Below are 9,774 nucleotides of genomic sequence, written 5' to 3' on the forward strand. Positions count from 1 at the left end.
TGCCGTGTCGTGGGCAGAGGTGAGGGGAGGCACAGGAAGCAGAGAGCTGTCAGTTCCAGTTTCAAGGATGCTTCCCGCTGTTTTCATGACTGAGATGAAAAGGAGAAGTATTGGAGCCTCAGAATGGAGGGGGCAGATCCTGCTATTCTGAGCTTTCCTTTTGCTTCTAGACTTCTGCAAGGGACGTAGTCTCCCCTCGTTGAGCTCTGTGTTATCTCATGCTTGGGCCAGTGGTTGAATACTAAAATATTGACGTTTTTCTGTAGCCAGCAACTTGCCAAATGCAAACCTTCAGTTATTTTGGATTATGCTCTTGCAGCAAGATAATGAAGAACTGAAATACAGTATTTTTGCTTTTTTACCTAGGTGTTGTAGCGGAGAATTCCCATGCTTTAATGGCCAGCCCTTTTAAAGCATTTTCTCCTCAACCACCGAAGTTTTTCAAGCCCTTAATGCCAGTGAAAGAGGAACATAAAAGGAAGACCCCGCTTGAAAGCCGACCTCTGCTTAGTCAAGAGGTAATCTTAGAAAAACACCTGTGTTTTTTTGGTTTTTTGGGTTTTTTTTATGAAAAACACCTGTGTGTTTTTGTTTTTTTTTTAAAGGAGATCAAGTGGTTTTGTGTACTTAGCAAATCATTTGCAGCATGTATCTGTTGCAATAGAATTCTGTAATTCTCTGGTAAAATTAATCGGGCTGTTCTTTATATGTGGTAGGCTTTTGGTGATTTATTTTTTTTTACCTGAAACACTGGGGAATTATTTTTTTTTTTCCACTTCTTGGTAAGTATTCTCCTTTACAGGCTACTTCTGTTCTATTTTAAAGTAACAGTAACCTGCATTTTTTTTCTCCAGCAAGATGTTGGTGTGTTTTTCCATAGTTAAAATGTAATTCTGTGAAACAGTGTTCTAGCATGGTTATAATTCTGACCTTCATTCCTCAGCCTAAAGCTCTGTTGGCAGGAGCGCGTGCGTTTCTCTACCTATTAACTTGAATTTTGATGTGTATATGGCCAGCATGGGTGTTTCACTTTCATCATGTCTTAATGCCTCTCTAACTTGCACGCATTTAGCGTTGTGGTTTGTGTGATGTGTTGTGTGTCTTTAACCTTTGCAGAGCATGCCTTCATCTCGGGTGCACTGCGCTGGCTGTGTTGTGCCTTCGGGAAGCAATGCCAGCAGCATGCCTGTAAAAAGCAATAGCATACGTGAGGAAAAGATTGTAAGTTTTGGACCAGTTTCTGTTGTGAGAGCTGGTGGTGGGCTTAAGGCACTTGGCTCCTGCAGCAGAAAAAAAAAGGAGTAATGTGGATATAATCACTTGTGATTGATGGTAACTAATGGTTATAATGAACAGCTGCTTGCCTGGCTTGCAAACGCAATCTGTTATTGAACTAACTCAATTGGGGGGTTGCATTTTCTTTGGGGTTTTGGGGGCTTTTTTTTGGAGGAGGGGGTTGTTGTTTGGTGGCTTGGGGTTTTTTTAATATTCATATGTGATTTGTCTTTTGGGGTGGGCGGGATAGGGGGGAGGCATTAGCTTTTACAGGGTGCAAATGATCAAGTAAAGGGTGGTTTAGTGAGCCACGTTGTTATCACTCTAATATACCTTGTATGTTACCCAGATTTTGTGACTATACCCCAGCGTAAATGGAATGATCCCATTTAGTGTAAGTAACTGTGCATTTAGCTGTGGGTACACTGTAAAAAGCTTCTCATTGCCTGATGTGGAAGTAATACGACTAAAATAAGATTGCCGCTCTTAATTAACCTGTAGCTGTCTTCATCATAATTCAGGTGGTGAATTGAGGTGGAGGGCTTTTATTTTAATTTTCACCTGCCAAATCCTTTTCTCACTGCTGCTTCAACAAAAGGTGTATCATCATTTCTGCTGTATGATGGACTCGGTTTTTGGGCTGTGGAACATGGCTGTAAATACTTGCTTTAATCAGAGCTTTAGATTTAAAATTCAGAAGCTTCAAATTATTTCCTGTATTATAGGCCTCTGTTACCACAAAGTGCTAGCGATGGATTCTTCCTATTCAACAGCTATTTTCATTCCTACCATATAGCCAAGCCATTAAAAAAATCTGTTCTAGGGATTTCTAATGCTATTTTGTAGGTTATTATACCGAAGTATGCCGAGTGTTCTGGTGTATTTATTTGAAGCTTGGCTGCTGGTTTAGGGTAACAGCTGTTTTATTCTCAGTCATCCTTAAATTTCCATAAGGTAGCTGATGTGCTGACTCACACTGAGTCATTGATACAAATAGCATGGAGGTATTTGGAAGACAAAATCTTCTAGTGGGTTGAAAAACCTCCCTTGGAAACGGAAATTGTTACAAAATTTTCAATAGCAACTTCAAGGCAGTTTTAATCCCTTGAGTAAAAACAGGGTCCCGCCCCATGCATGCCCTGAATTAACCCAGGCATTTGCCTGTGCTGCTTTCCAAAAATAAGCAGAAGCTTTCAGAGCTGGAAAAGGGCAACGTGTCCTGCACCAGGCTTTTCCAATTAGAGCGGAACTAATTCATTGAACACAGTAAACCTGCCGTAGCCAACAGGGCCCTGGAAAGAGCTGTTCTTTCAGTTCTGAGCTGCTCGCTCCTACTCTTGCACTGACTTCTCTCCCTTGCATCAACATAGCTTTTTGTTCGGTTGCATAGTTAAGTCAGATCAAGGGAACTGATCCATCCAGCTGATGGCTGGACTACCATGGAGTTGTATTTCATTTGGATCTACTTCCCTGTCTGATCCCCTTGTAGACACTTGAGTGGGTACTGGGGAGGCAGGCAAGACCTAGCAACCGCTAGTGGGGAGGAGGTTGAGACAGGTACGTTGCGTGGCCCTGCCAGCTTATGGCGTTGGATTTATCAAATGATGGCTTCTGGGTTTTTTTTTATCACTTTAGGAAGGAAGATTTTGTAAAATGTAGGCTTCCCAGGCTACCCTGCATTTTTCAGGGCTGGAGCAAATCTGTGTTTGAGCTAGGCTGGAGTATGTATTTCACACATTTGGAGTAGTGCTCTCAGAATGAGTTCAGAGATTCCACTAGGGCAGCATCACGGCTCCACATGAAACTTCAGCTGTCTGCTCCTCTCTGTCTGATTCAAAGTGAAGTTTTCACATTCAATACTGTAAATGATCGCTCCAAGGTACAGAGCCTCATACTCCTAAGTAATCACTGGATGATTAGTGTTGCTTCAGGTGTGATGCTTACTTGCATCTTACAGCATGTAAAAAGTGCCATAGAAGTGAAGTGATTAAACATACAGGAAGCTAGTAATATTAACTAGTTTAATGTTCTGCATCTAAGTAGGCATAAGAATGATGTTTGGCCTTTTTGTCATGTTTCTCTGGGATCTGTTCCTAACTTTATTTGAATATTCAAAACACATCTGTCAAAGAAAGGGGGGGAGGAAGCAGTTAACAAAAAATATTTTTATTCAGTTGACCCGAAATAGAGCATTCAGCCTAAAATTTCAGACAGTACTTCCACATGCGTTTAATATTGCAACTTTTTCAAAACAGCATGAAATAAGGGCATGTTCTATGTAATATGTGAGTACAGTGGAATATGTTACGGTCAGATGAAATGTTTTTGTATTGAGTGTATTTGGATACCGCTTATAACTAACATGTCTAAGAGGGGTTTGGCTAAGAGCAAATCCTTCTGTGGGCGATCAAAATTGAAGCACCAGTGGCACAACTGCTAGATAAATATTACTGGGTTTTAATTCAGTAAAATGGGAACTAGCATCTTTGAGGTTACTTGAGAGATATAATTTAGGGATTTGAAAACTGGGATGCTTTCACTTTTAACTACACAGTGTCTTTGTTACAAAGCAGGTGTAGAGAGGCTGCTCTGTGTTCTTGCTTACTTTGTTTCTGTTCTTGCTAAATCTTGATGTATAGTCTTGTCTCCTCCTTGCTGGCACATTCTTACTGTTAGCAGTTCTTAAATGTGTTTTTCATTATAGTCTTTCTGTTACTTCCCAGGGAAGTAGCTGCAGTTTCTTACCAATTTTACACAGATTTTGTCTTTATTTCTACCAATAGCCTGAGCAGTACAAGGCGGTTTCCTTCTTTTTTCCCCACATCTTACATCCACAGAAGTTTGAAGAACCCTGAAATTGCTTTGTTTCTGGAATTTCCCAATTGTGAAGCTCAAGAGGAGCTTTGAAAGGAAATATTTCTTGTCCCCTCAAGGGGCATCTTTTGTCTGTCACGAGGTGATGTCTTGTCACCTATTTGCAGCGTTCTTCACAACCCATGTCCTGGTAATAAGACGGCTTCTCTGTACCTTAGTTTTTGTAATTACAATGATAGGTAACCCTGAAACGACACGACTGGCAACATATTGCTTGTTTGTCTTTTCCTAATCAAGTCACGAGCACCTGTGTGTCTGTAGGGCTGATTCTCAGTTACAGCGCCTCTTATCCAGCTGGATTCTGAAGAAGGACCCTGTGTGTATTATGATTTTTTTTTCAGTCAGATAAGGAATCTGGCAGGATTCAAAGGAGAAACAAAGATCTCTGTTATAAAAATGCCTTTTGGTTTCAAGTGGATGTTTAGCTAGTATTGACTAGAAGTACTTTCTTCATGAAACGCTTATTGGTTTGGAGTTCATGCAATATCTTAAACTCTCTCTACTTGATAAACACTAGAGTTTGTAATGTTTTAAAAACAACAAACTACAAGGTTCTGCATAGAGCAAAACGTACTTTTGCAAAAGTAATAAGGGTGAAAGGGAAGGAGGAAGCAGAATAATTGAGAAATGGTCCCTCAGAGTTGAGCAACAGGTATACTCCAGTATGCAAAAAAGATGCTTTGCGTAATGCTTTAGTGCTTGGAAGAGTATTCATAGTCTCAACAAAGTGGATATGAATTTTGTCCTTTACGTTTAAAGGGACTGCCTGTAGATTTCAGATGTAAAGAACAAGATTTTCAATAACATAAATCATTTTCAATAGTCTTCTGTGACATTTTGTAACACTATCACTCCTCTGCAGAGAAATAAATAATTGCAAAATGAAGCCTTCATCCAAATTCCGTGTGAGAAATAACTCTGAAGCAGAGCTGTAAAAACTAGTAAGCGAAGGATGCCAAGTCTTTACTTGAGCAAATATTAATAATCTGAAATCTGGTTGGATTTGTCAGATATACTTAGACAAGTAGAGGCATCTTCTTCAGATACTGATTGCTCTGCCAGTGAAAATTTAATATTTATTGGAAATCTTGATTCAACTTAAGAGGCCATTGTGCATGGGTGATACAACTGAATTATATCTGCTATGAGCTTGAACATGGTAGGAATTAAAATGAGACCTCGTTGTAGATAAAGGCCATAGTGAATAGTGATCACTTCAGAAAAATGCAGGATAGTGAAGTCATTTAGAACATCTTTACAGTTCTTTTAAAAAAAAAATCAAACAAAAACTGGGAAAAAAAAACCACAACACTTCCAGGTTAGGAGAAAGATCTTGTCACATTAGCATGTGTTTCCTAACTTATATCTACAATGATGTTTCAGTTAATTGCACTGCTGAATGGGGCAGGGAAACTGGTCACAAATGACTTGGAGAAGGCTGGCATACTCAATGCCTTCTTTACTTCAACGTTTATCCTTAAAACTAGCCTTCAGGCTAGTTGGGACTGAGGAGGGAATGAAGACAAGGCAGATTCTCCTCAGTAGTGCCCAGGGACAGGACATTAGGTAATGGATACAAACCAAAGCTCACGAGAGTCCATCTGAATGCAAGAAGACCCTTTTTTTTTTTTTTTTTTTTTTTTTTTTTTCCACTGTGAGGGTGGTCAAACACAGGAGAGGTTATAGAGTCTCTATCCTTGGAGATCTCAAAAGCCACCCAGCTGGACACAATCTGTGCTGGCTGAGCCTGCGTGAGCAGGGCAGGTAGGACTAAATGACTTCAAGAGATGCCTAAACAATTCTGTGATTATTCTGACATGTGCAAACTGAACAAACCTGTTTTCTGTCTGTGTACTTGAAGCTTTGTTATACAAAGTTGTTTGAGTGGTCGTGGCTATTATGAGCTATAGGAAACATTTTCAAGAGGATGTTTATCTTAAACTTGATGTATTGGTTCTCAATGCATTGGTTATCTGGTTAAGTATTGTGCTTTTCCTTTTCCGTCGGTGATTCATGGCACGTGTCTGAAAGCATTGAGCTACTTTAGATATCACACAGGAGGTGCCTTGATCAGTAGTTCAAATCCGTGATGTGGATACAGGAACTGAGAAGTAATAGGTGCTTGAGTTCCTTTAAGTACTTCAGCAGTTTTCATTTTTCTGAAATTATTCTTTCTCGTAGGAATTTGCTGTAAACTAACCGTTTGTAGTATGTATGTGTGTGTACACATAGATGTATGTGTGTATATATACACATACGTTTATATATGTGTGTGTATATGTAGAAATAAATAAATACATATATTTCTATGAAAAATTAACTACTTAAAAAAGCATCCATGTGGAGTCCTGCCTGCAGTATTTTGTATTGGGTTAGCAGCCCAACCATGTTGCTGGGGTTTTTCTGAGATGCATCTTGACAGACTGAAGTCCTCAGCTTCAGCTGGACTCTGTGAAAGCCACGTTTGTGAGTTGGTCACAGTGTATCACCACTCATTATCAAAGAGAAATTCAGGGAGGTGCCTCCAAATTCTGCCAGGTGGATGAGTGTCACGTATTTCCCTCCAAACATGTACACGTATGCATACGAATGCTTCCTTGAAGATTCGCTGTAATGTTTGATCCTTTTGCCTTTGTTTTCAAACATTGTGAACGTGTTCAGGTGTGATAGCTAGGGGTAAGCAAAATTATTTAGCCTCGCTGGTATCAGATTAATAGAAAATCTCATTGTGCAGGATAGTTTTTAATAATCAGTGTTGCAGTGGAGACCCTGTAAGGCCTCTTCCATTCATATTTACGTTCATCTTGTTAGGTGGTCGGTTAGCTCTATGGAGTACCTTCAATAGGTCTAATTAGTCTAAATCATGGGAGGAAAAAAAAAAGTTTATAATACATGGCTTTAAAAAACTGAGTATGATGAAAATATGTAAAGATGTAAGTCTCATGTTTTCCATAAGCTTTCCTTATGCCAAACTCTGTATTTTCTGAACTATTTAGAATTTATTTTCTAAAAATGTAATAGCTCAGTGTAGACATGATATGTTCCCAGCAGCTCTTTTCAGAGGTGTCTTCCATTCTTCAGGTAAAGAAAATTAAAGGTATATATTTCTCCACGTTCAGAAAGGAAGAAACCAAGGAAGGTTGGTTTATTTTGAAAACTTTACTGTTGTGGGTTCTAAATCCCATGCAACTCTCTTCTTTTGCAGGACTCTGAGGAGGAAGACAGTGAGTTGGAGGCTATTAATAAGAAGCTGATAAGTCCACAAAGTTTTCAGAATTTCCGGCCTTACATACCGGAGGAGTTTGCTGACTTCAGTGTTTACAATGCTAGCCTGGAGAGCAGGGAATGGTTTTCTTCTAAATCAGACTTCATGAGTTCACGTGTTCTTGAGAAAGAGGTATCCCGCAGCCCCACCACTAGCAGTATCACTAGTGGCTACTTTTCCCACAGTGCCTCTAACGCTACTCTGTCTGACATGCTTGTTCCCTGTAGTGATAGCACAGACCAGCTAGCCAGTCACACGAAGGAGCTGGACTCTAATGATCCCTCAGGATCATCTCTCGCGCATGATTTAAGATCTTCTTCGAACAAGGAATGTCGAGATTCAGAAAAGGAATTAGCGAGAGAAAAGTTGCCTGTGTTACCACTGAAAGAAAACAGTGCCTTAACGGAACAAGTACCACTGTCCCTTGATGCCACTAACAGAGACTCTCAGCAGTTACCCAGAGCTGGATCATTTTCAGCTTTAAGTTCCTCGGATGGCAAAAACTGTCATACAATTGAATTTTCAGCGCGCGAAGCAACAGTTGAGCACACAACGGACATTCTGGAAGATCACTCCTTTACAGAGTTCATGGGCGTCGAAGATGGAAAGGACTTTGACCATTCGACAGCTCTGCAGTTGTCTTCCCTTGTGTCCTCTAACGGGGTGAGCGCCTCAGGCACTGACAAGGAGCAGAGCACGTGCGTGGGCCAGCGGAGCGCGGCAGCAGGCGACCAGCTTGCAGATGCCATAGAAAGCCCTTTTTGTTCTGTACTAGTGAAAAAAACTTCAGACCATGAGACTTATCCCGATACTTCCATAGACGATTTTATTGGGAAGGACCACTTGGACGGTTCCGATTGTGAAGAAGGTGCTTCTGCAGATCAAGCTTACGTCTTGCCTAGCTGGGTGACCGTGGGTGAACAAGTCTGTGTTGGAAGTAATAAGATGGGCACAGTGAGATACGTTGGAACGGTGGATTTTTCAGCTGGAATCTGGGTTGGAGTCGAACTAAATGTTCAGCTGGGTAAGACTAAATATGCTCTGGGTTATCTATGCAGCTAGCGTGAACTATTTTTAAGGTTGCACTAGCATCATATGCTGTTCGGTCCTGGGAAGTACCTCCGATTTCATGTAAGCTTGGTATCTGATACACCTAGTTCTAGGCTTTCTTTTTACAGGGGTGCTTTGAATAATTTTTAACTGTCTTAAAGCAGAATAATAATGCTTTTGCATGTTGTGGTAGTTCCTGTTGCTACTCGTCTATTTTTATAGAGCAGAAAAACAAGCAAAGCCTAAAATTGGCAGATTTTTTTTTTTTTTTAAGTCGGCGTGCATGTTCATGGGCAGTAGTTAACAGTGGACATCACTGGTCGAATAGGTTTGCTGTCTGTAGCTTTCAGAGATTTCTGTCCGTCCCCCGTCCACCCCCCCCTGCCCCTCCCCTACTGGGGAAAGCTTAATTACAGAGCACAGATTTTCTTTAACCTCAATTCAGTGGGGCCAGAAAAAGTCAATGCTCTGCAAGTCTTAAGAGACTCCGACAGAAGTGCTTCAGATTTTTTTAAAAAGATGGTTTAGCACTTTAACAGATACTAACACTGATACTAGAAGTTACTCTGGCAGCTAAGTTTTAAGCTTTGTAAGCAGTTGCTTTTGAGGATAGATTATTTTGTAAAATGAACAAATGTTTGGCTTTTCAAACCTTTGTTAGTTAACAAAGTATTTTAGGTGATCATCTTTTTCGTCACAATTCAAGCCCTCCTTTCCCGGTTTTGTTCTCCCTAATGTATGGTGTGCATCTGGCTTCATCGCTCAGCATTAACAGTCTTGACTATTTAACAGATAACCAAAGGTATTCACACTTCAACGCTACAATTGTATGTGCTAACAAAAGTACCGACAATTAATTCGGTGCATTTATTTTCATTGAAGGGAAGCATGACGGAACTGTGAAAGGCAGAGAGTACTTCCACTGCAAACCACGACACGGTGTCTTTGTTCGTCCTGGACGCCTCAGCAAAGCACCAGCTTCCACAAGGAAATGGAGTAGCACTTCCCGGTCTCAGGCATCTTCCACTTCAGAGAAACGGAAAAGTTCTGCGCTTCAAGGCTCATCATCTGCTCCTAAAACAGGAGAAGTCTTCTGCCATTCAGGAGATGCAGCGGCTTCTGCTTTTTCTAGGAAACAGGAAAACAGGAAATCTTGGATTAATTAAACTGCAGTATTTTTGCACTTCCTACACGCATCACTGTGTAGAAAACTTTATGGATTTTTGAAGCTATTGTACATTTTAATCTGTCCATACGGAATGTGTATTCTCTAGAGTCCTTGACTTAATTCTCTAATTTTTTATAAATAA

General features: G+C 40.4%; 1 protein-coding gene across 1 annotated transcript in view; it reads left to right on the top strand.

Annotated features, from left to right (window-relative positions):
• The window catches only part of KIF13A (kinesin family member 13A), a 70,032-nt gene extending 60,402 nt beyond the window's left edge, over positions 1-9,630 (top strand). Inside the window, exons 35-38 of the mRNA XM_009698148.1 lie at positions 367-518; positions 1,117-1,221; positions 7,355-8,438; positions 9,347-9,630. Of these exons, the coding sequence (XP_009696450.1) occupies positions 367-518; positions 1,117-1,221; positions 7,355-8,438; positions 9,347-9,630 (1,625 nt within the window). The remainder of the gene's footprint in view (positions 1-366; positions 519-1,116; positions 1,222-7,354; positions 8,439-9,346) is intronic.
• The last annotated feature ends 144 nt before the right edge of the window (positions 9,631-9,774 follow it).

The sequence above is a fragment of the Cariama cristata genome, unplaced genomic scaffold (assembly GCF_000690535.1).
Source record: "Cariama cristata isolate BGI_N322 unplaced genomic scaffold, ASM69053v1 scaffold7734, whole genome shotgun sequence".
Taxonomy (NCBI): domain Eukaryota; kingdom Metazoa; phylum Chordata; class Aves; order Cariamiformes; family Cariamidae; genus Cariama; species Cariama cristata.